The sequence below is a fragment of the Physeter macrocephalus genome, chromosome 4 (genome assembly GCF_002837175.3).
Source record: "Physeter macrocephalus isolate SW-GA chromosome 4, ASM283717v5, whole genome shotgun sequence".
Classification (NCBI taxonomy): domain Eukaryota; kingdom Metazoa; phylum Chordata; class Mammalia; order Artiodactyla; family Physeteridae; genus Physeter; species Physeter macrocephalus.
Genome location: NC_041217.1, coordinates 23,470,830 through 23,497,687, shown reverse-complemented (window position 1 = coordinate 23,497,687; position 26,858 = coordinate 23,470,830). Strand labels below are relative to the sequence as shown.

General features: G+C 35.7%; 1 protein-coding gene across 7 annotated transcripts in view; it reads left to right on the top strand.

Annotated features, from left to right (window-relative positions):
- Positions 1-26,858, top strand: part of ENAH (ENAH actin regulator) — a 157,968-nt gene that overhangs the window by 88,156 nt on the left and 42,954 nt on the right. For 4 of the 7 annotated variants that reach the window (XM_028488374.2, XM_024130632.3, XM_024130637.3 and 1 more), the window contains one exon: positions 4,064-4,241. In XM_028488374.2, coding sequence (XP_028344175.1) covers positions 4,064-4,241 — 178 coding nt within the window. Of the gene's footprint in view, positions 1-4,063; positions 4,242-24,026; positions 24,084-26,858 lie in introns of all 7 variants that reach the window. The other 3 variants (XM_024130635.3, XM_024130631.3, XM_024130633.3) reach the window with 1 other exon arrangement.

The following is a 26,858-nucleotide window of genomic DNA, read 5'->3' as shown; positions in this document are numbered from 1 at the left end:
GAGCCCGTGTCCCCTGCATCGGCAGGCGGACTCTCAACCACTGCGCCACCAGGGAAGCCCGATCATATCTTTTAAATTGTAGTAAAAATAACAAAATTTACCATTTTAACCATTTTTAATGTACAGTTCGGTGACATTAAATACATTCATATTGTTGTGCTGCAACCATCACTGCTGTTCATCTCCAGAACTTTTTCATCCTCCCAAACTGAAACTCTGAACCCTTTAAACAATAATTTTCCATTTCCCTCTACCCATAACTCCTGGCAATCTCCATTCTCCATTCTATTTTTATGAATTTTACTATTCTAGGTGTTTCAAATAATTGGAATCATACAATATTTGACCTTTTATATCTGGCTTATTTCACTTAGCATAACATCTTTAAGTGGTCATATTTTAAAAATTATTGTCAAGTTTGGGTATTGGTGGATGAAGTAATTTAGATAGAGCCTCTCTCTGTGAACCAAAACACTTGGACAGAATAGTTAAAAGAAAAATGTCTATTTGGAGAGCTTACATGGCAATGAAGAATTATGGGTCCATGACCTGAAAGCAGAAAGAACCAGAGAAGTGAGCCCAGCTTGGGACGTATGTTTACCTGGAAGCACATATCAGTTTTGAAAGAGGGGACTGAGTAGCTGAACAGAGCTTTTGGCAGACTCCTGGGACTAGTAGAACAAAAATTATAAGTTAGGGCCTGCTAATGAGGGGAGGGTTGTCTTGGTAATCCCTCAGGCCATGATTTGGGACCCAGAAGCCCCATACCCTGGGGAAGAAGTTTGACTCATAAGTAGACTGGCATTTATAGGAACTGATTCTCAGCCTCTAATGACATTTTAATCACTTTTGGATTAAGATAATTTGAGATGTTAGTTTCCCTAGCTACTTATCAGAAACAAATGTAAATCTTCCCTGGAAAAATATAACATCACTGTAGGCCTCAAAATTTCCATATAGTTGTCCATAGACAATGTCTGGCATTCAGTCAAAATAACCAGAATGTGAGGAGGCAAGAGGAACAGTAATAGAACAGACCCACTGGGAATCCAGTTAATGGGATTACCAGAAATTGACTTTAAAATAACTGTGCTTAATATATTTAAGGAAATAAAAGATAAGATTGAGAATTTCAGTAGAGAACTGGAAACTTTTTTGAAAAAAGAGTCAAATGGAAATGTTGGAATTGAAAAATAAAATAACTGCTATTAACAACTCAGTGATGGGTTCTACAACAAATTAGAAACCACTAAAAAGAATTAGTAAACTGGAATATAAGTCACAAGGATTCATTCAGTCCGAAGCTGTGACGTTCTGAGAGAGAAAAATACGGACATATGAAAAAGCTTAAGAGACATAGGAAATACAGTAAAAAAGTATAAGGTATACACCTACGTTATTGGAGTCCCAGAGGAGAGGAGAGAATGGGGCAGGAGCAGTAATTGAAGACATAATAGTGAACAAGAATTTTCAGAAGTGATGAAAGGACATCAACTTAGAAATGCTGTAAATCTTAAATGGGATAAATACAGAGAAAACCACATATAAATCCATCATATTAAAATCACTGTAAACTAAAGTCAAGGTGAAACTCTTTAGAGCAGCCAGTGAAAAAAGGACAACTTTAAAGAAGCAACAATAAACTGTCAGCTGACTTCTCAGTAGAAACAACAAAAACTTAAGAGGCAGTAGATTGCAAAGAACTAAAAGAAAATAAGTGGCCCCTTGAAGTTCCAAACCTGATACAAATAGTCTTCAAAAATCAAGGTGAAACAAAGATATTTTCTTACAAACCAGAATGGAGATAATTCATCACCAGGAGATCTGCTTTGAATGAAATTCTAAAGGGCGTTCTTCAAGATCAGAAATGGTCCAAACAGAAGCTTGGAGAGGGCAGAAGGAATAAAAAGCAACAGAAAATGTAACTATTGGGTAAATCTTAAATGATCATCAACTGTATAAGACTACTAGTAATGTTTTATGGGGTTTAAAATATCAATGGAATTAAAACACCTGATAAAACTAGTGTAGGACTCATAGGATGGGCATTGGAAGAAAGGGATTGTTATTGGAGATAAAGTATTGTAAGTCCTGTATTGTTGAGGTAAAGATAAAAATACTAGTTTTTATTTGTCTTTGATAAGTTTAAGGTACCTGTTGTAATCTCTAGGGCAACCACTAAAACAACAGTGAAAACATGTATAACTAGCAAGCTAATAGAGGAGACAATAATAAACAACTCTAAAAGAAGGTATGATAGATTTAGACCCAAATTTATATATAATTTACATTAAATGTAAATGGACTGAGCACTACAATTAAAAGCAGAGACTGGCAGATTGGATAAATAACACAAAATTGATAGTATAAAATTATAGCTGCACACAAAGGACTGAGAACAGCCAAAGCAATATTGAGGAGAACAAAAAAGTAGGAGGACATACTCTAGTGGCTGTCGACTTCCTATAAAGCTACAGTAATTAAGACACTGATGTTGGCTCAAAGATAGGCATATTGGCTACTAGAACAAAATAGAGCCATTTAGTCACTTGATTTATGAAAAAGGTAAACCTGCAGCAAGTTAATAGATAGTGCTGCATCAACTGGACAGCCATATTGAAACAAAAAGGAAACTTGAACCTTATATTATACCATAGGCATAAATCAATTCCAGTTGGATTGGAGATGTAAATATGAAAGTTAATACAATAAAGCTTCTATAAAATAATATGGGGATAATATTTTCATGACTTGGGATTGAGAAACATTTCTTAAACAGGTTACAAAAAAGCATTAACTATAAAGAAAAAGATTGTGAATTTGGACTGAATAAAAGTTAAGAACTCCTGTTCATCAAAAGACACCATTCAGAGAGTGAAAAGGCAAGTCACAAAATGGAAGAAGTATTTGTAACACATAACTGATGATCCCAACAGTGAGATCATCCAGAATATGTAAAGGACTCTTACAAATCAATAAAGAAAAAGGTGGACAACTCAGTAGAAAAATGGGCAAGAGATTTAATTTAAGCAGGTATTCATAAAAGAAGATCTCTAGGTAGCCATTAAAACATGAAAAGGTGCTAAATCTCAGTATTAATTAGGGAAATGTTAACTAGGACCACAACGATGTAGTATTCATACCCAGCAGAATTGCTGAAGTAAAGACTGACTATACCAATTGCAATGTTGTACTGTATGTGCAGGTGTGCAAGCTCTTGTATACTGCTGGGGGAGTGAAAATTGATAGGACCGATTTGGAAAGCTACTTTGAGTTTTCTACTGAAGTTGAACATATGTATGGCTTGTGACAGTTCCACTGCTGGGTATGTGCCCAACAGAAATGTGTGCTCATTTGGTGGACATTTGGTAGGATGTTTATAACATTGTTATTTTTAGTAACACCAAGCTGGAAATAATCCAGATGTTCATTAATGGGAAAATGGGTGAATAAACATGATTTGTACAATGGGATACCATAGAGCAATGAAAAAGAATAAACCACAAGTACATGCAACAAACAGATAGCTCTCATAAATAATTTTGAGGGAAAGATGGCAGATAAATTACAATATGTATAGTGTAACTCCATTTGTATAAAATCCCCAAACCTACAAAACTGATCTTTGATGTTAGAGGTAGGACTAATACCTTTTGGGAGGCGGGAGGAGTTGAGGAGGAGGTTTCTGATGTTAACGTCCTATTTCTTGATTAGGGTTTTGGCTACACGGGAGCAATCACTGAGATACATGCTTATGGTTTATACACTTTCTGAATTTATAATACCTCAGTAAACATGTTCAAATATATTTAATGAGGGGTATAGATTTTCTTTCGTTTTGCTGATTCACTCTTTTAAGGCCAGACCTTTGTAACTGTCAGACAGCCTAACGTCCATCAGACTTACTTCTGTGGACTAATTTTACCCTAGATAATTGTTTTAACCATTTTTTGCCAAGGTGTGTCAGGAGCAGGTTTGAATGAATTTGTCCAATCAGGCTTTGTTGACGTTGTTGATTTTGCCAATTATTAGCTTGACTATAAAAAGAATTACTGTCTTTTAGGTCGTGATAAATTGTGCCATTCCTAAAGGGTTGAAGTACAATCAAGCTACACAGACCTTCCACCAATGGCGGGATGCTAGACAGGTGTATGGTCTTAACTTTGGCAGCAAAGAAGATGCCAATGTCTTCGCAAGTGCCATGATGCATGCCTTAGAAGTGTTGAATTCACAGGAAACAGGTAGGGTGTCCTCTGGTTACTTGTTTTCTTGAACTGAAGTGTCATGTATATGTTAAACCAAATCTTTTCTGACCAACTTTTAAATCATGTATGTATTTGAAGTGATTCTTGAATTTCTCTTGTTTTCTACAAAAATGTGAACTTTTGGTTGTTGATGATAAACATGAACTATAAAAGGATAATCTTATGAGACTGTTAGTAGTTAGTAATTTTTTAACCTTCTCATTTGAAGTTATTTAGTTTGTTTATTCCGATCTAGAACCTCAACTTTCATTGCAAGGACATGAGACCCAGAGAATATGCAGTGGATTGAATATGCATATTTGTCGTCATCTTATTTTTTATGAAAAAACACATGTTTTCTCAAACATGTTTTTTAAGCCACTACTGAACTTCAAGTAGGACTGTCTACTTCCTAGTAGATAAAAATTCCATTCTAAAAGTTGTTTAAAGATTTTTTGGAGTGCCCTCAGGTGGTACAAGCCATGAATTGCACGTCCTCTGACCCTGCATCGTGGTCAGAAGGATGTGTAGAAATAATTCACATTATTTAAAAAAAAACACAGGATTTAAAACTGTGTATGTATCAGAGGTGAACTCTGTTTTTATTTTGGCTTAAAAAAATAGGAAAAAATATACCAATTTGTGGTTCTCTCTTTGGGGAGATAGATTTTATAATCAGAAAATTAAGGTTATAATAAAACAGCACATATGATTACTCTTGCCTTTGTGTATTTAGTAGCAATCTTATTGATATAAGCATGCCATAAATAACATTTATTTATTTATTTTAAGAGGAAGGACTTATATAGTTACATTAAAATTTGGTATTTTGTTGAAGGTATAGAATTTCAAAACCTGTTATAGATACTTTAAATTTTATACCTTGCCCTATTCTAAAAAGGATTGAAACATCTAGCCCATGTGTTAGTCTATTTCACATATGAATTTCAGAGTAAGAAGACCCTTTGGAATCTTGCTAAAACTACATTATGCCTATAGGTGGTTTATATTAGATTTTCTTTTGAGGAAATGAGTATCTCTATAAATAATTTGTACATAACTCTCATATCTTATTTATTTTGAGAAAATAAATCACTGGAACTTCTTTTGGTTTGTCAGTAAGTCCAGAAAATAACATAGAAAAGTCTGCTCGTATGTACAGTCTTGTATGTAGATCATCTAAGTCACTGTACTTTTCTTTCAGGCATCAGTATTTTATCAGCATTCTCCTGTAGGTATAGAATTGCTTTTCTGTTGCCATAGTTTTACCATAAGGAAGCAACTCTAATTGTGGTTCTTAATATCGTAATTAAATAGATCAACTACATAATAAATAATTAAAGGACCAAACTTTAGATCTAAGAGCATGTGTATGACAATAACATTTGGCTTCTCCATGTTTGGAACAATGTAACATTATTTTTATTTCTGAACCTTCAAAAGAGTATCCATGGATATTGGGAATTAAATGTTACTAATTTAAAGTGGTTAAAATTATTATTGTTCATCTTGTCATCAATTTTTTTTAACCAGTTGGAAAAGATTGTTTTTATCGGTGTATAGTCATATAATTTGTTTTCAAAATGCAAATGCTAACTAATGTTATTTTCTTCTCATCTTGATCTTTTGAAATTAATGAGTCTTAATGTGGAGAGGCTCAATTACATTCTCTATTGTAAAGTAATTTCCACATTATAGAAAGTTTAGTAAATGGGAAGATTGCCCATCATCTCATTAGCTACACAAGCATTTTGGTAAGGCAGAAAAATTTAATAGATTCTTCTCAGATAATTTTGAAGCTTTATTCTCTTCTCTGTCACAGTCTCAACTTATCATGGGCTGAGGAGAGAGAGAGAATGGTGGAAGAAGTTGGTCCATCCTAGCCATCTCCTTGCATCATGGCCCCAGTCACTGGCAAAGGAACTTTTGGTTCTGTAGCTTTTTCATCAGAGAAGACAAAGAAAGCATATAAAATGGCTGATGTTCTTTATAATCTGATTTATTTAGAAAATGACTGTTTTTGTAAATTACTGTAGTTAAACACTGTCTCTGATTTTTGATAGCATTAACTGGCTTGGCAGTGGAGGCGTAGGAGGATTTAGATGATATGAATCAGAAGTGTCCTCGGGAAAGGATATAAACTTTTCTATAGATCTCTGAAGTAGGATAGGTATGTACCCCACCCCAGAGTTATTTAGCGGGCCCCTCCTATCCACCCACCTAAACAAACATAGCCAATAATGTCACCTCTCATCTTGAACATCTTTTCCCCTTCCACAGCTGTTTGCTTTGGGTTCATAGCCAATTCCTTGCTAAAACCATCTATTCTCTTCTTGCCAAAACCAAGTTGGGAAAGCTTAACTCTTGCATGTCCCTCCCTAAGCAAACAGTGTACCCCATAAATCTCTGATCAGAAGCGAAAGAAACAAACTTATTCATAAAGGTAAAGTAACTACAGCTATTCGTCTTTTTTACTTAGTGTTTTATCACTTTTTAAAGCCAGTTTTCCATATTGAATGCTTCTGGCTTTTTTGTTTACTAGGTGTTAATGTGTTATTCGTTGAATATTGTTTAGTCCTTCTTAGTGGTGTTCAGGCATTTTTAAGTTATGGACACCCTTGTTCAAACAAAATCTTTTTCAGATGCTCAGTTCATATACAGACCCCTCCCCACAAAACAAAAACAAACCTCCAGAGCTTCTCTGATTAATGTGGGAGTTGGAAGCCCATAGCCACTGAGGTACCCATGTACCCTAGAGCAGGATTTGGAAATTACTAACCCATCTTCTCTGCCAAAATCAAAAATCACACAATTCTCCCTTCCTCTTTCCCTTGACCCCCACGTCTCTAAATCCTCAAGCAAAAGTTTTTAAATTAAGAAAAAACAGCTTTTTCTGTAGCTAGTCATACTGACCTTTAAAAGGTGCTCTGTGTACATGTTTAATATTTCCATTTCTTTTATGAAAAGGGTGGGTGGCAGGAATGTTTTCCTTTATTTTGTTTTTAACTTGATGTGCAAGTATCTAATATACTGGAAGGTACAGGAGGTGCTCAATACAGTGAGTTATATTTGGAATTTAAAAAACGCAAGTCACATGTTCTAACATTTTTGAAGAAGAGTTGAATTAGTGCTTTCTTTTATACCAAAAGCTGCAGTTTATCAGTTTCCTTTGTCTAATGGAAATGGACTCAAATAAGTACATTCAAAATGCATTATCCCGCCTGATATTTTTGATTTCTGTATTATTTATCAAGTACATTTATACCAGTTTTGCAGATAATAGTTATGGATTATGTAAAATGTAAAGTCAGTCCTTTTCATGATTGGTGGATGTGAACTTGCACAATCTATTTCATTTTGAAAAAGATTTAAGTCATTTGAAAAGGAAATAATTTTTAAATTCCATTTTTTTAAAAGGAAAATCATATTAGAGTTCAGTAAGATTATTCTACTATTGTTCTGCTGAACCAAGATTAAGCAAACCTTTATAAGAGGAAAACCTTAAAATATTTTACCATTAACTAAGACTGCTTTTGCTGGATTTTGTTTTATATCTATTGAAAGCAAGATATCCTCCTGTTGGAAATTTTCTTTAGACTTTGTAATTAAATATTTTTAAAGACTGAGATTCCATTCATTTTTTTAACTGTTAATTTGGCCTGATAAACCTTTCATCACTGTGCATTTGTATGAGTTTTATCTTAGCATTTTTTAATCTTTTTGAGATATGTTTTGGAATTAAATGGATTTAAAATATCTCAAAAAGTTTCTAGAAATACTTTATATGTTTTATAGTGACAGTTATTTTTCATTCTTCTAGAGTGCCAGTATTCATGGGAGCAATATTAAGGTTATATCACAGAAACCATCAAACAGGTTTTGAGCGTAGCTGTCCTGTGCTAGGCACTGGAAATAAAGCTAACATGATAAGGCCTATCCCTTGCCTTCCAGGATTTCAGAGCAAAATTAGAATTCGGTTTGTAAAATGTTGCAAATGAAGTATGCAGAAGAAAATTCTAGGATAAAGGAAAGTTTTGAAGAGAAGGTGATGCTTGAGCTATGTTTTAAAGAATGAGTAGGTGATAGAAGAACATTCTGGATTGTCTTGGAGGCATGAGAGCCTGGAGCAGTTGGGAAACAAGCAGGTGATGTGGCTTGGGCACGAGAGTTTCTATTGGGGGAGGGCCTTGTATTCTTGCTGAGAGGTGTGCAACTCATGATGTCGTCTGCGGTACGGTCTTTGAAGGGTGCTGAATAAATGTTTGATGTGATCAGGTTTGTGCTTCAGGACAAAAGTGATGGATTGGTGAGCGTGTGGTTGCAGGCATGGAGATGGGTTTCGGATGCCGCTGTGATAATATCAGTGAGAACGATGAGGCCTGAAATGACACAGTATAAAGAGGAAAGGAGCAGAGTGAAGAGGAGGTGACAGACTTTATTCAGTGCCTACTGTGCCTGTGAAGACATTGTTCTAGGCCTTCTACTTATGTCCTCGTTAGTCGTTAAAGCAGTTCTGAGGCAAGAATAATAATCTGTTTATTAGGCACCGGCTGTGTGGCAGGTCCTAATTGGGCACGTTTATTACTGATAAACTTTATAACAACACTGCAAAGTTGGTGGCATTATCCTTGCTTTAGAGATGATGTTGGAGCTTTCAGAAGGTCACTGGCCTGGCCCAAGGGCCCACAGCTAGACAGTGGCATAAGTGGCGTTTGTACCCAGATTTAATTTTAGCATTCAGTCTCTTTCCACTATATCTGTGAGATGTAACGGACAGGTCAGGGAGGAGAGGATGGTGTTCTAAGACGATTACCAGATGTGTCAGTTTGGGCAGCTGGTGAAGATGGATTCTAAAGGTGGTCTTGGATAATAGTTTTCACTTCTAGCTTTCCTTAATCAATAATCTTATTGGAGAAGTAACACTGAAACAGATAAGTGTTAGCTGCTCATCAGGATTAAATGAGTAACAGGTTTGGGGGTTGGGTGGGTGGGACAGTTTTTTTGTGGGTGCTGACATGTACTGCTTCCTTCTCTAACTTACCTCTTCACACCCTCCCCCATTTATACATTCAGTCTCCACAGTCGTGAGGTTAATCTGTCACCCCCACTTTCCAATCAGGAAGACTGATATGGAGAGGTGGGACTTCCCTGAGGTCACTATACCTAGAAAGGGAGGAACAACTGGGATTGGGTTTTCCGACCTCCAGGACATTTCTTTTTATTGCATTTCTCTGCTTTTCAATTCAAGATCTTCAAAGCATATTTTAAAAGGCTTTTGAGGGAAGTCAGTTTCAGGTGAGAAAACAGGAAAGAGGAGAACTTTCATTTACTTTTTGTTTTATGGTTTGTAGTAAAATTTTGTAGTCTTTCATTTTGATTTGGTGGAAAGAACTTAAAATTGGAGGTAAAAGACTCCAGTGTTGACTCTCCCTCTGGTGGCAGGTTGCCTTCTCTGAAGCTGTTGCCTTATACTATATAAAAGGATCATGAGAATACCTGTGTTAGGATATCATGGGAATTAAATGAGATAAAGACATTAGTATTTTTAAACTATACAGTAGAATGTTATTTTTTACTGCTAACATTTAAAAATACACAGAAAATTCTACCATGTGGATTAATTTACTTAGAGGAATAAAAGTGGTAGAGAGACTTTGAAGTTTTCTCCAACCTCTTCTTTGTCTCTACTGCCTGGTACAGATATACCATGTTATGTTCCTCCTCCCCTGTAGAAAATTAATTAATTTATCCATCCTTGGATACATGCAAGGGGAAATAGGACTCAAATCTTACCCTCAAGGTTTCTTCTACTCTTGTAGAGGAGATAAGACACAGTCATAATCCAAAAGAGGAAGTCATATCTGAGGTACAGATAAAATCCTGTGTGAGTATGAGAAGGGGAATGAGATTTCTTTTCACTGGAACAATTGGGGAAAGTGTTAATGATGAGATGGCTTTTTGAGCTGATTTTGAAAGATGGATAAAATGTAGGCATAGGGACATGAGGGGAGGAAAGGCATATCCGGCCTAGGAAATAGCGTAGGAGTACAAAAGTGGAAAGAATGAGCTTGTTTGTAGACCAGGAGTTGTTTGATTGGCCTGGTGGGGATTAAAGTCAGAAAGGTAGGTCTGATCAAGAAGGTCCTTTGAGAGCTGTGGGTGATAGAGATTTAGTGTACGTTTTTGAGCAAGTGGAATTGACGTGAACAAAGCTGTACTTCAGAAGGCCAGCAGTGGTTTGAAAAGAGAGCTGCTGGAGGCCGTGAGACAAGCCTTAAGTTTCTGAGTGGAGGCAAAAATAGTAAGAATAGAGAAGAAAATTCAAATAGGAGAGGGGTTACAGTGATAGAAGCAGGTGCGTTTAAACAGGAAATCACTATTGTACGAGTGCTTCATCCCCTTAGGTAAGTTTTTCTTTAAAAAAGAATTCTGGCTGCCCATTTTCACATGACAACAATAGAGATCTCTGGGAGAGTATCATATCTGTTTGCAGATAATGTGGGACCTAAAATTATTTCTGCTATATGAAGAAAATCAGTAGTTTGGGAGAAAGAGGTGAAAAATGAAAATGTAGTTCAGCATAAGTTTGAATTTTTCCTGTGAACCTGAGTCCAGGTTTTAGAAACAATGGTACATGGACACAGTTTTTGTCTGTAAATAGCTTTTAGAGAACAAATAGGTTAAGCCCACAGTTAGTAATTTATTAACAGAGTTAGCATACTCATTATATATGAATGTCCTTTTCCTTGGGAGATAATTCTGCTTGGGTTAGAACAATGATTTTCAACTTATTACCCACAAAGCTACTACAGAACAACTGATAGAGTTCTGAGATAATTTTCAGTGTTTTGGAAAGCTAAATAAATGATGTACATCATACATACATTCCAGTGATAGGGTTGTACCTCCTAACTCAGATATTAAGCTTCTTTGTTTGAGACTAAATTTGCCAGCTCTTTGTGGAGATGCTTATTTATCTAAAACCAGTAAATTCTAATTAACTACTATTGACCCTTTGAAGATCTTGTGATTGTGCCAAGATACAGGTAAGAAGAGTTGCAGTAGTCCCAGGGCCTGAATTGAACACAACCATTTATGTATCTTTGCTTACTTATGGAAGAACAAAGATTAATGATAAATACAGTTCCTTTGGACAAGCTCACCCTAAACATGGAGTCCAAGGGGGTTAGTTAAAATAATAAATGGGTTTCTAGTTGTTGAAAGGGTTGGGAACTACTGAGTTAGGCTTCTGGTTCCTGTGCCCTGTTCCTACCCATCATATCTTATAGCCTCTCTCCCAGCCTTTCTCAGCCAGCGTTATGTAAGAGAGGTAAGTGCTTATGCGAAGTGATTTGGGTGACTGTTCTAACATATGAATTATTATATATATTCTTATGTGAATTTTTATTTATAATAAAAGAATTTTAAAGTATTTACTTCATGACTTTTAAGCTTCTAGTCACTAACTGTTTGGGAAAGCTGCTTTGGCTTGACCATAACTCAAGTCTGATATTGCATTTTTCATAAGCACAGCTTTAGTCTTACGTTGTGGGACTTAGGATATTGTCCTGCTCCAAAGAGGGACTGATTAAATAACTAAAAGAGACAAGATTTTTTTGATAAATCTGTATTTCATAATCATATAGAAAGTTATTTTAACCTGAAGTTTGTTGTCAGACAGACACTATTCTGTCTCTCATTCTTGTTTCTCTGCTTCTCTGGTAGTTGGGCATCTTATTAATGTATTGTCTGTTACAGGTCTAGCTGGTGACTTCAGTTCTTCAGGCTTATTTTACAGTAAGCTTGAAATGTAATTAATAGTGCTGCAGTGAACTGAGGATGTCATCCGTGACTATTTACGTGTTTTCCTGTGTGAGAATAGTAATGTGTGTACAGTTACTTTACTTGTATTCCTGAATTTTAATCATACTTGTTGCCCATAAATTGGAGAAGTATTTGCTGGCTGTTAAACAGTCGAAAATTCTGATACCTTTTTGTTGGACTTTTTCCTCTTTAAGCGGGGATGCAGGGAGAAGCTTTGATAGAATAGAATCTGACTTGTCCATTGATGACAAGACACGAATTGCAGGAACCACTTCTACTCTCATGAGACCAGTCACAACACACAGGGGCAGCCAAATCTGTGGCCCAATTTTTACAGCTTAATTTTTTTCCAACTGAAGTTAGTATATGACAATATTATATTAGTTTCAGGATCACAGCTTAATTTTGGACATGCTTTCATCAGTCTGTAAGTGATAGTGTGTACCGTTGGGTTGTCCACGTTTGTATTCAGCAAAGAGCATATGCACATTGGTTCAGTGCCTCTGAATTAACAGTGGGCATTCCTGTTTTTATGATCTAGGCAAGATAGAAAAATTCTAATTAATCTTTTGAAGATGGTATTAAATAGTGGTATTTTGACATCAGCTTTTTATATATAAAGAATATTGTGACATTGTTTTATTAACCCATTAAAAATTCCTAAGAGGTAGATGATCTCATCTGAAAGAGGAAAAGCCACAGTAAACTGAACTACTTGTACTCCTAATAAAGGTACTATGTTACATGATACTAGGGAAACAAAAATGAATGATCTGAAATTGTTGGCCTTAAGGAGCAGTTGTGTAGAGAAGATACGCCATGGTCAGAAATATCTGCAAGGCAGTGTAAGTACCATGCATGGTACAGAGTGGTAATTAGGAAGTGGTATAGGCAAATATAGCATGCTACTCATGTAAAGATACCAGAAATAACTCCTTTAAGGTAGACCTGCTATTTCTGTAGGCTTTTGCAATTTCTGAGATGATTCGCGTGAGGAAACAATGACTGCTGTTTTCTGGAAATTTTCGGTGATATTTGGCTATGAAAATGCCATTCATGTAGGAAATGTATTTTTATTGAGGAGTTTCCTATGCAAATATTGTCCTGATCTTTACTGTGATAATACTATTCCATATACTAAAAACAAAGAATTAACTTTTTTCTTATTCAGATTTAAAGTCACTGGTCTCCATGGATTTAACATTTTCTTTAAGTCTTAGAATCATACATCCCCAATTTGAAGATATTGACTGGATGGGTGATGTTAATTCCCGGGAAACAGGTCTCTAGTGTCTTCCACAGATAATACTAGAGAATGACCTTATGTTCATAGGAGATAGGGTGGATTTTTGCATTCCTCTCTTGTGTGTACCAAATAATCTTGCAGTGGCTTTCCATTGCTCTTAGAATAGAGTACAGGCTTCTTAACGGGACTCTGGGTTCCTTCATGAGCTGGCCCCTCTTGACTCTGCATTAACTAAACGCACTCTCCCCTGCTTCAGGTCCTTGCACCTTCTGTTCCTTCTTTCACCACAATGGGACTTACTGTTTTCAAAAACACTTTAAAATGATAATTTCTGGACTGTATAAATAAATTTGGCAGAACCAAAGTTAGTGACAATCCTAATACAGTGACATTTACTAGCAATTTTATTTGCACATAAAGGTCAGATTATTCCAAGTGTCTCCTTCTGCCAAAGGCCAAAAGACAGACATTTTAAAATGTACACTGCAATCTTATTCATCTGGACTAAGATACATAAACAGCTCTCAAGTATAGTTAATACAGTAGTAGTAATTTATAGTATTATTTACATGAATAGATGTTTGAGTCTCTAGAGTTTTGTTCTTAGGAAGCTATAACTGTTTTTTTGCTCCAAAGGGATACTATTCTTTTGGGAAATCAGCTTGAATTATATCTTTTCCCTCTTAAGTAGGTACTTTGGCCTCAGTTTGGGTAGTACAGTTTTATTTTCAAGTATCATAACCCAGATAAGAGCTAGGTTTTCAGGACTCTCTGATATTTCCACATTGTCGATTAGTCCAGCAGTTATTTATTTCTCTGTCAATATTTATTTACCCTTTTATTCATTAAAGTATGAATTTGAACAAGTGTCATTTAAAACTTCCCATAAGTATTTCTTGTGCATTTTATCTTCCTGTGAATAGTGATGCTATGGTCCCTGCAGCCGGCCTGTGGAGTCCTGACTTGCTTGAAAACAAATTCAGCATAAGGTCGTTGCTGGAAGAGACACAACCAGATTGCCTTTCTAAGGACACCTCCCTGTTTTCTAGAATCACCCCTCCCTTTAACAGTTCTCTTGTGCCCTGCCTTCTGATGCTTTTTGGTCATGAGGCTTGGGGAAATAACTTACCTTCACCTGAATTTCTTCACACTGGGAATTGGCTATGGACCAGGCTTTTTCCTTCCTTTTTTTTTAAAATTTGTTTTTTGGCTGCGTTGGGTCTTCATTGCTGCGCGCGATCTTTCTCTAGTTGTGGCGAGGGGGGCTGCTCTTCGTTGTGGAGCATGGGCTCTAGGAGCGCGGGTTTCAGTAGTTGTGGCATGTGGGCTCAGTAGTTGTGGCTCTCAGGCTCAGTAGTTGTGGCGCACAGGCTTAGTTGCTCCGCGGCATGTGGGATCTTCCTGGACCAGGGCTCGAAACCGTGTCCTCTGTATTGGCAGGCAGATTCTTAACGACTGTGCCACCAGGGAAGTACCTTCTTTGCTTTTTAGAGTTGATTTTTTTTTTTTCCTGGAAGCTTGTGGGATCCCAACCTTATAGTCCATTAAAAACTTCAAATATAGATTTCCTGGGTGTTCTGGGATTTCTTTATATTATGCTGAACAAGGCTTTATAGGAACCCCCACTTACCCATCCACATAAAGGTGGTTTTGTAGTTGAAGACGGTTTTATTTCCCTGACTTTTGTTTAAATATTTCTGGTCTTGTATATATCTCCTGCTTCTTTATTGTAAAATTATATACAGATTCATTCATTCTCATATTTATTCTCCTATTTGCATTATTTAGATGGATTGCTATATGTAAAGGTACTTATAACACATAGTAGACCTTTAGCGAGTTCTGATTAAGTTACATTGATTCTGTAAAACTCCTATTTAGTTAAATAAATTTATCAGTCACCTGCAACGCGCCAAGTACCATACTGGTTGCTGGTAATGGGAAGATGAGTATGGCACAGATACTACCTTTGAGTATCTTGAAGTCTAGTGAGGCAGACAGCTGACTCTAACACAGTATAAAGTAGTAACTCACAATAAATTGGAAGGCTCTTAGGCTCGACCAGTTTTGGTATTTTACAGTGTGTTTCCTTCTGAGCTCTAGCTGGTATTGAAGTTTTCTTTTTCCCCTCCCCCGTTTTGTTTTTAAATAACAATGTATCACTGCTGCTTTTGTAGTTCATTTTTAGAGAATGAGCAGTAAAAGACTAAGATTTAACGTGGAAAAGGTCTAATGAAGAAAGTAAAATGACATAGGATACAGGTTGAACTAAAATATTACTAAGAATATCATTTAAAATACGATAATAAGTATTTTGTGCCCAGTTTTCCAGAAGAAGTTGTTCTTTATCAGGTAACATCCATGGATTCTTAAGAGTGGGAATATGGCATTCCTAATTTAAAGTTTCCTTAATTTTTATAAGTTTGACCACATAGCTGATGGCTTTTTTCATTTTCTTTGTTTGTCTGAATATTTGATGTTTCCTCTAAATAACACACCCTCATGTTTGAATTGTCATATCAAATTTAGACCTACTAATTATGAGTCATATTTATTAAAGAGTAGTGAAATAAAGATACATATTGTTACGGATATAATTACATTTCAGAGACTAAAGTTAATGATGTTTAGTTTGTAGAACAAGTTTGTTTTTATGTACTTACTGACAGCCCACACCAATAACTTTATTTATATTTAATTCTATTTCGTAAACCCCATGTGAGGTAAACAAACCCAGTTTATCTACTTTATTATGTATTCATCAAAACTATTCTTTTAATAAAATTTTACTTATTTTTGAGTTTCCAAAAGTAAATGTGGACATCTTTGTCATTTAAGTGTTAGGGTTGTCTGGGGTTCTTTTAGATAGAAGTTGCTTCTTGGTTTCGTTGATGAAGTATCACAAATTATTGTCCAGAGAAAATGAGAAGGACAAGGGCAGTAGGGTTCCCAGGGAGAAGTAGACAGCTGTCCTCGTTTAACTAGGACAGGCCTGGTTTCCGATGAACCATCCTGAATGGATATGTATTCAGAGTCATGACCTAAGAAATGCCTTTGATTTTTGATTCCTCCTGAAAAATAACATGATGGCAGAGGAACCTTCCCAGATCAGCTCTAGTGTTTGGAAGGGACATCCAGGTGCTGGCTCTGCAGTCCTTCCAGACACTTGCGGTCATGCTAGTATTATTAATCGAGTCATTTCTTTCATTGTGTACATCCAATTCTCTCGTCAGAACCTAGAGCCGGTTGGAGCTCCACCCGACAAGAACTGCTCTGGGCAGTAGAGCTCGGATTTCCAGCACAGCATTTTGTTTTTCTAGCGAAAAAATTTTTTCTGATTAAAAAGTTGTGTGTTTATTATAAAAGTTTCAGCAGTACAGAAAATCATAATGAAGAAAGTAAAAATATCTAAAGTCCCACCATCCATGCAATGGTTAAGAATCCACCTGCCAATGCAGGGGACATGGGTTCAAGCCCTGGTCCCAGAAGATCCCACATGCTGTGGAGCGACTAAGCCTGTGCACCACAACTACTGAGCCTGCGTGCCACAACTACTGAAGCCCGCATGCCTAGAGCCCGTGATCTGCAGCAAGAGAAACCGCCGCAATGAGAAGTCTGCACACCACAAGGAAGAGTAGCCCCCGCTCGCCACAACTAGAGAAAGCCCGTGCGCAGCAACAAAGACCCAACATGGCCAAAAATAAATAAATAAATAAATAAATAAATAAGTTTTAAAAAATGTTTAAAGAAAATCCCACCATCCAGAGGTAATCACCTTTAATATTTTCCATAATAGAAAAGTAATAGGCACTGGGCTATTTTTCAACTTTACGTTATAAACAATTCCAAGATGAAGAATACAAGCATGACATGGCACTTTTTCTTTTCCTTAATAGCTTTACTGTGTACCATACAGTTTACCCATTTAAAGTATACAATTCAGTGGTTCTTAGTATATTCATAGAATTGGGCAGCTATCCCCACGATCAGTTTTAAGAACATCTTCATCACATGGGAAAGAAACCCTGTGCCCCTAAGTCACTATCACCACCCCTACTCTTACCCCACCCCCATTCCTTCATACCTCCCAGCTCCTGGCAGCCACTAATCTGCTTTCTGTCTCTATGTATTTGCCTGTTCTGTACATTTCATATAAATGGAATCATACAATATGTGATCTTTGGTGACTGGCTTCTTAGCGTAATTTTTTCAAGGTTCATGTATTTTGTAGCAGGTATCATGTATGGCAGTTTGAAAAGTAAATCATAAGAAAGCATGTATTCATGTATCTAGGCATACTCTCTAAGTTTTAACAATTGACTTTCTTATTTTCACAATTGATGTTTGTGTGTTAAAGTTGTAGGAGTATGGTATACAGTGAAAGTAATGACTAAAACTTAATATTTTTTTTAAATAAGGAGGTTACAACCAAAGCAGAAAGGCTTCCTCATATTCTTTAGTTTAAAAAACTCAACATTTAAAAACTTGGTAAGTTGTGAAAGTAGAATTGTGTAGTAGTTTTCTTTGCTAAATTGAATGTAAATAGAGATGAATGCTTGGCCATTTGTGAAATCTCTGAAGTTTATTCCCTTGGTCCCCAGGCTCAGTTTTCTTGCCCAGCATTGTCCTTCCTTCACTTTTTTCCCACATCCAAGAGCATTACCTTAGAACTGCATACTTTTTTGGTTCTCTTAATTCTTTTTCTCTTACAAAAGTAGGAAAGAACAGACATGGTCTTTGAAAATTTCTGTGTTATACTTTTAGAATGAAAACACTTTTCTTGGTTAAAAGAATTTCAGCTCTTTACATGTGGATGAGGAAGCAGAATTGCATGCGTTTCCTTAAAAATGATCTGAGGTGGTCTCATCTCATTGGATTGCCCACCACCCCCAAATGAGCCTGGCCCATGGAATCGGGTGCCTTTATCATCCCCCCCGCCCCAAACTTTAATTTTGTAGGATGTCACACATCCATTTTCTCTCTGTCTCCCACTTTCTTTCTCATCTGAATATAAGTTTGTACCACTTTGCCTAATTTTAATGTATGAAAACTTTTCTCCTAAGTCTTTAGACAGATTCTTCATATTTCGTAGAAAATTTGGTATTACCCAATTTTATACTTATGCTTATTATCTCCTTTCAAAATGTTTGAAGTGGATAACTGGGAAAAAACATATATAATTATAAAACTAGAAATAGGAAATAAGAATTCTGAGTGAAGGAGGGAGAAATAATTATATTAGTTGTCTGGGGGCTAATAGTAACTCCAGTTGAGTGTTGACTACCAGAAAGTTCTAATTAGTACCAAAAGGAAGCATACTAGTTGACCAAGAAAAGAATATCACAGGCAGAAGGCATGTGGCATGTGTAAAAAAGGCCGTGCAGCGGGAGGAGCATATAGCTCATTTGAAAATTTGGAAAACCAATGTATCTGGAGTGTAGAGAGAAATAAAGTATGAATTGGATGAGTTAGGCCACAGCCACATCATGGGGAGAAAGCACTGGAGTTTGGTATTTATCTTAAGATCAGTGGGAAGATACTGAAGAGATTTTACTAAGGGAGATGATTTGATCTGGTTTAGTTATTAAAGTATCACTGGCTGCTGTGGGGAACGGGAGAGGTACAACATCAGAATGGACAGTTTATTTAATAGTCTAGGCTGGTGGTCCCTTAATTTTTGAGCTTATCTCCTAATGCACGTGTATTTTATAGCTTATGTATATGTTTGGCATTGACATATTGCATACGTTGTAAAACATGAAAAAATAGAACTGTAAAAAGGATGAGAAAAAAATTAACAGAAATGGGGCTTCCCTGGTGGCGCAGTGGTTGAGAATCCGCCTGCCGATGCAGGGGACACGGGTTCGTGCCCCGGTCCGGGAAGATCCCACATGCCGCGGAGCGACTGGGCCCGTGAGCCATGGCCACTGAGCCTGTGCGTCCGGAGCCTGTGCTCCGCAATGGGAGAGGCCACAACAGTAAGAGGCCCGCATACCACAAAAAAAAAAAAAAAAAAAAAAAAAATTTAACAGAAATGGAAGTACTACTGTGTTCTTTCCTACCCTAGGATATGTTTAGCATTCTGGGATATATGAATCCCACTTTGAAAACCAAGAGATCATGGAACATGAAGAGTGACAGTGGAGGTAGTTTGGAGAACAATGAGGAGATTGCATTAACAGGACTTGGAAATAGGTTAAATAGTAGTAATGGAAGGGCCCTAGATATCTGGTTTGCATAACTGAATAGATAACAGCGCTGGTTAGAGAGTTAACAGATACTCTAGTAATAAGCTAATCATCTTTATTAAAGTGCATTCTACCTGAATGTGGTGTTTTCTCTGAGCATATATGTACTTAATAGTGCCTTAGTAACAAAATAGAAGGGGGTGGGGATGGTGAGGGGATTTGATCTATGCTCATGAGGAAGAAGCAGAGAAATGAATGTGGGACACGGGTTACTCTTACCTTTAGAAGAGTTAGGATATGGCAGGATTGGTAAGTTATAAACCCCTCAACTTCTAGTTGACTCTTTCAGTTTCTTTAGCTGGAGACAGTCACTCATTCCACGTCTAAAAATAAATGGCTTACAAAACAGATGTTGGACTGATGCTATTGCCAGTCAAGCCTAATCAATTATCAGCAATTTATCAACTGTTAGCAGCCATTTTCATTCTTGCTTAGAAGGGAATAAAATACATTTGAGGCCCTAAACTGGGGGAGAACTAAAGAAATGAAGAGGGGAGGGGAAACCCAGTCATATAAATAGTTTTGCTTAAGATTCAGTAATGGAAAAAAAAAAGAGAGAGAGAGCAGTTCTATATGATGGTATTTTTTTCACATGTGGCTCTAGATGCATGATACCTCATTTTTTGAGATATATAACGATTTTCCTTTATTAAAAACTGCATATATTTTAAAACAAAATTTGAAATTCTTTTGAAAATGTTTTAAACTGCCACTTTAAAATTATCGTCACTTTGAATAAAATTTACTATTTGTAATTCTCATGTGTTTTAGCACAATGCCCTGCAAATATGGTACCTTTTTCCTCTCAGTTTTATTGAGGTATAATTGACAAATAAAATGGTAAGATGTTTAAAGTGTACATGATGATGATTTGATACACATATAAATTGTGACAGGGTTTCTTCCATCTGGTTAATTAACACATCTATCACATATTTATCTTTTTTCTTTGGTTGTTTTGTTTTGGTGAGAACATTTATGTTCTGTTCTCTTAGCATATTTCAGTTATACAGTACAGTGTTATCAACTATGTTATCATCCGTGCTTTATATTAAATCTTAAGTCTTTATTCATTTTGTAACTGAAAATGTATACCCTTTTACCAGCCTCTCTCTATTTCCCTCACCCCCCAGCCCCTGGCAACCACTTTCTACTCTCTGTTTCTGTGAGTTTAGCTTTTTTAGGTTCCACATCCAGGTGATTCCATGCAGTCTTTGTTTTTTCTCTGTCTTATTTCATTTAGCATAATGCCCTCAAGGTCCATCCATATTGCTGCTAACAGGATTTCCTTTTTCCTATGGCTGAATAATATTGCAGTGTGTGTATATATATATACTGCATCTTATCTGTTGATGGACACTTAGGTTGTTTCATATCTTGACTATTGTGAATAATGCTGCACTGAACATGGGAATGCAGATATTTCTTCAATATCCTGTTCTCAATTTCTTTGGGTATATACCCAGAAGTGGGATTGATGGATCATATGGTAGTTCTATTTTTAATTTTTTGAGGAGTCTCTGTACAGTTTTCCATAGTGGCTGCACCAGTTTATACCCCCTGGTACCTATTTTTGAACACAGGCAACCATACCACTGCAGTGTCTTCTTCCAGTCTATTCTGTATACCTTAGAACAAACACAAACACATTTGCTTTCATGCCCTCTCAGAAATGGTTATAGTAGAACTTTGCAATCATGAGGATAATACCTGGGGCCCTAATGATGGTCAGAAGTATGATCACTGCTAATTTGCATGCTATGCTGTGCTCACTTAACCAGCTTTCCAGAGAGTACAAATCAAGTTAAAACCAGCTGTAAGCAAACATTATCTCATTTAATCCTCAGAAAAAATGCTGAGCTGGGTCGTTTCCTCATTACAAATTTCTTTGAGATTAACTCCTGATAGTGGAGACCTCTAATGTTAAAAATGTGAATGCTAAGGGTCTACTGTAGTAATTATATATTGCAATAAAATACAGTAATACCTATCAAATGACAGCCTGTCATTTTCTCCTACTAATATCTCACCCAAGGTTTGTGTATTTCCCTGCTTGTACAAAATACCTAATGCTAAAGGATGTTAAAAGACGGGGAAAAGCCTGAGGGATAGCTGTTTTACAAACTATATTAGAAATAAATGAACAACCATGACAAGACTATTTCAAGGTCAGAGTAGCTCATAGAGGTGGTCTTTTTTCTTTTCTAGAAGTCTAATATAGATGTTAAGTTTTGCTTTTTTGATGCATCTTAACTGCTTTAGTTAACCTCTTCAGTTCATGCTTTCCTTTAGGGTGCATCCTTATTTCTCTCAGCCGTAAGCCTATTTTAATACACTGATTTAAAGAGAAGTGTCTTTTTTTTTTTTAACTGAATTTACTCAATCTGTACACTAAACATTCTTTTCCCATATTCCACCCTCCTCCCTCAACTGAGTGAAGAAAGAGTTAACAGCATCAGTATTAAGCAGGAGGTGCTGTGCCTTATGCATATGATGGAATGAATAATTTAGTATCTTTGGGAAATGCAACTGCAGTAGAACTCAAGCAACCTTATCAGAATTTAGATAAGTATTTTACGGGATGGTATGAAGTAAATACAAGTCAGTATGAAGAATATGTTTAAAGACACCAAGTGCAAGAATGTTGCCTAAGAGTTTAAACTGTGACAAGTTTGGGGAGTGTGGGTCTTATGTGGTAGTAATGTTTTACCTGAATTCTGACGATTGTCAGATGACTTTTTGCCAAGATGATCGGTAATGGAATGTGGCAGTTTCTTTGCTGTCAGAGACGAGATACTTTCTCAGGTTTTTCCCGTAAGTTTTTAATATTTTCCTTTTTTTTTTTCCTTCTTTAAATTTGAATGAAAGGAACTGAAGGGTAAAACCTGAAGACTAGGCATGTTTATTTAATAAAGGCTTTATAGAAGTAGTCATTTACAAACATCGGTAAGACAGATTTTTTTTTAAAGTTTAAACAAAATATAATTATTGAAAATCTTCTAAATGGTTTATCATCTTTGGCATGATCTCATTAGGCTAGTAGACATTTTATATGTATGCCTGTGGTCTTTTTTTATGTCATTACTGTAAATATTGTGCATGCGACTTTAATAATAATTGATTAAGTGGGTGGAAGTACTTAGGAAAGGTGACATTCAACAATCTTATTTATTTTGTGTTTGAAAATATCTGCTGTATTTAATATCTTTAAAACAAGACTTAAACGTAATTGGATTATATTAAATCTAATTTCTAAAAAACTAAAAAATTCTTATTTAAGATTTATTACCATTTTCAGGTGTGCGTTCTTTAAATATAAATTGGTTTGGTTCTGATTCTATGCAAACTTGTAGTTAGCATAAATTGTATTATTTAAAGAATATAGTTTTAAGGGAAATCTAAATTACTCTCGTTTGCCTTTATGTAGTCTTTCTTAAGTCAGTATATTTTTAACTTGTTTATTGTTTCTTGATTAATACTAATAGAAAGAGAAAATCTTTCCTATGCTGAAAAGAATTTCTGTAGTATTTTATTTATAGAAAAGTATTGATGTAAAGTTTTGAATGTCACTAATGTAAAACTAAAAGAAATTTAATTTTTGTTTTTCCCACCCCAGTTTTGAGTGTCACCTTGCTTTTGTAAAAGGCTTTCCCCTTTTCATAAATTATCATCTCCTTCTCATTGAATTTTTTCACTTAAAGAGAATTTACCTCATTAATACTTAAGGTAAATTTTAGTATAGGCAACCTAAATATTAAATGGCTTTTTGAGGTGGCCACGCATTTTTTAACAAGATTTTGTCAAATTTGTATGCATATATACATATTGAAGAAAAGAGGAAAATAAAATGTGGCTTAATAAAACAATGAATAGTTTTGCTGTTTTTCAAAGATGAAAAATGAAGATATTCTTATTTGACATCAATGAATATGTAACACTTTAATTGCTGGAGGCTGTGTAAAGTGGCTTTGGTCTTCAACTAGTAGAGATGAGTTCATCTCATGTTAAGCTAATCTTAAGCATCTCCCTTAAATTTTTTTCAGCTGCAAATTCTTTTAAATGAGCAATACTAAAAGAGGGTAGCTATCATGGAATTAACTAATGGCCATACATCTGACTTCCTGTGTCCCAGGTCCACTTGCTTTTTAAGATAATTGTAAAATGCAAATCGATTGCATTCTCTGATTGTATAACTCAGGGAATAATTAAGCTATAAGTGCATCATTTGGTCTGTGGCTTATTATAGGGTTTTTTCCACAAATAAGATTACACATAAAAATTTTTAACAAGTTTATGTTAAAGAGGATACGTTTTTATTAAATTACAGAGTTTCCAGAATGAGGATCTAGCTAGGACGTATGTGTAATACTTTTGAACCTTTCAAAGCACCTTTTAGTTTATGTGAAGTTCTTCAGATGGCCCCGTTGTCCTTTGAAGCTTCTAACACCAAGGTGTCTGTTGCAGCCCAGAGCAAAGTTACTGCTACCCAGGACAGCACTAATTTGCGATGTATTTTCTGTGGTAAGCAACATTATGTTTACATTACTTTTTCAAGCTGTGGTACATACTCCTTGCGCATTTCCATAACTTTTGTTTCCTTAGGCCATGGTCTGGTTTGTGGTATTTGGGATACACAGCAAGCTACTGTTTTATGTTGTGATATTTGTTGTGGTTCATTGTAGGTGATTTGGTCAGCTTTTGAGTTGGCTTCTTAGTAAGGATTTAGTTAGAATTAGGATCTCAGAACTAATTCTTGTTCACTTCTTCCAACACGAATGAGAGGGGTTTTTGTTTGTTTGTTCGTTTTTGTTTTTAACTATTTTGTTTGAGAGCAGTTTTTTAAATTAGAATTTAAGGGGAAAAGTTATATTCATCTTAATATGATTTGGGGAATATAAATGTGATTTATTGGAAGGGAGCTTTTGCTTAACTTGAATTTTCAGGTGTACATGTTGTAAGGCAGATGTGAGCTCTTATTAGTAGGTTGATTTCTGATTGACAGCCTCCTTTATTCAGTAGGTTAGATATCTGTGGCTTAGGAGTGAATTTAGGCTTATAGAGTGTTTTCTTTCACTCTCACGCTCATATACACACGTGTGCACATATATGTGTTGTTTGCATGGACAAACCGGTTATGTCACTTAACCATTCCACATTACAGTTAATCAGGTATATGCATATCCTTCTCCTTACACTAGGATGTATCTATATATGTACACATATACACAACACACACGTCTGAATTCTTTATTCTCATTTGATCCTAAAACTTTCTGATTTGAAAACCCAAGTTCAAAAAGTGACTTAAATCTTAGAGCCTTTTTTTTTTTTTTTTTTTTTAACTCGTATATACCTTTTTGACTACTGTATACCTTGGCTGGCCAGATTATTTTATGAGAGATAAAATGATATATACTACTAAAATTTTATATAAGCAATTCAGCTGTGTATATGTACTTTATCCATGTGAATCAGTTTTTGATATGATCCTTCAGTATTACTAACATTGTTTCTTGACCTATAAAGAGAATTGCTTTAAGATTGATATACTTGCTGGTTTAGGCAAAGAAGCATGTGTTATAAATTTCCAAAAATGAAAATTCTTATGCATTTCTTAATCACCTGAGGTTTTATTTTACGATCTCTCCAGGTGACAGTTACAGCAGTGAGCCTGTTGTGCGGCTCCTTATAAACTCTCCACTCCTTCTCAGGTTCCTTAATTAATCATTACAGATTAAGTGATTAATTAGTAACTTTTAGTTCTGATTTTTCTGCCTCCTCCTGGGGGTTCTTCCAGGCGGTCTTTTGAACTAGCCATGAGTGATTGTTTGTGTTTGTGTTATTAGGACTCTTTTTAGCTCTTTTTGAAAACCTGCTTGATGTTCTATACTTCGCTACTTAATATGTGTAGTTCACATGCAGAATAATAGAGTTTACCCAACTGCAGAGAAGAGATTGATTTGGCCTTCATAAAGGTGAATTTTTTAAGTTGTAAAATAGTGTGTTAAAAAGCAGTTTCCCCCAGTAGTATGTTTAATTGATTTAACTGTGTACAAACAATATAATTACCAAATTGCTAAGTTTAAACTTGATTGTATTGTGTATAATAACACCTATTTGTCTTTTAGTCCTGTGTTTTAAATAGTCTGTGGCTAAGTGTGAAACTAGGTCTGTGAAAATTAAAATGTGACAATAAGTGAAATATGCTTTAGCCAAAACTCAGTATTGAAGTCAAGACTGAAATGCCATTCATTCCTGGTTTAGAGAGACATTCTATTCTGATTTCCACCATTTATAAGATACCATATCAGTGACATGGACACATTTTCTTTATTAGAAACATGTGATTGACATACTTTGCTATATGAATTCTAGCCAGGACAAATTAAGACCAACCATTGTCTTTGACTGTGGTAATAGAACAGAGAAAACTAACGCTCACGTAGCTACTGTTCTTTATGATACAATAGTAGGAACAAAGCAGGTTCACTTGTCCCTTCTCCTTTTTTCCCCCAAAAGATCCGTTAACCACCCTGTGATGCTCATAAAATATTGTTACTTACCCACTGGTTAGGAAAGTACCTTTTTTGCATTCTGTGAGAACACAAATACTCATGTAGGCATATGACCTATGTGAAGTAACTGATAGTTATATTCCAGAAAATACAGTGGCAGCTGACAGCCTTGCCTAATCTTAATTGCTGCTTCATGTTGTGTGTGGTGCCTTTGGTATAATTTAACAATTGTATAACCCAGTAGAATGTTTGACAAGAATGAAGAATATAATTGAGTACCTGAGTTTCCTAATTTACCTAAGACTCTTTTATTTAATGCTCACAGTATATTTATATTATTTCTTAAATGCACATGAATTTCAATGTGCTTGTTATTGTTAGTTGACAATATTGATGAAGAAGAAACAAATGAAATAACCAGGTTAAATATGGATGTGAGAAAATGCCGGGGGGAAGGCGTCCTCTCTTCTGTCCCCCAGTTAAAGAAGGTGTTTGGGAAGACAAATAACCCACTATCACCAAGAACCATGTAGAAAAGAATTTTAAGAGTTGTTCAGTTGTTCTTGGATTCCTCCCATTTTAAAAGGATCTTCCTTGTAGTAAAATATTTTTATAATTAATAATATCAGCCAGAAAATATTGCCCACATTTTTAAAACAAGCTTGCTGAGTAAACTTTTAAATTAAAAAAAAATCCAAAATAGTTTTTATAAATTGCTAAAAGAAACCTTTCTCACATTCAGATTTTTTTTGTGAGTTGTATCAAACTTTGGACAGTTTAA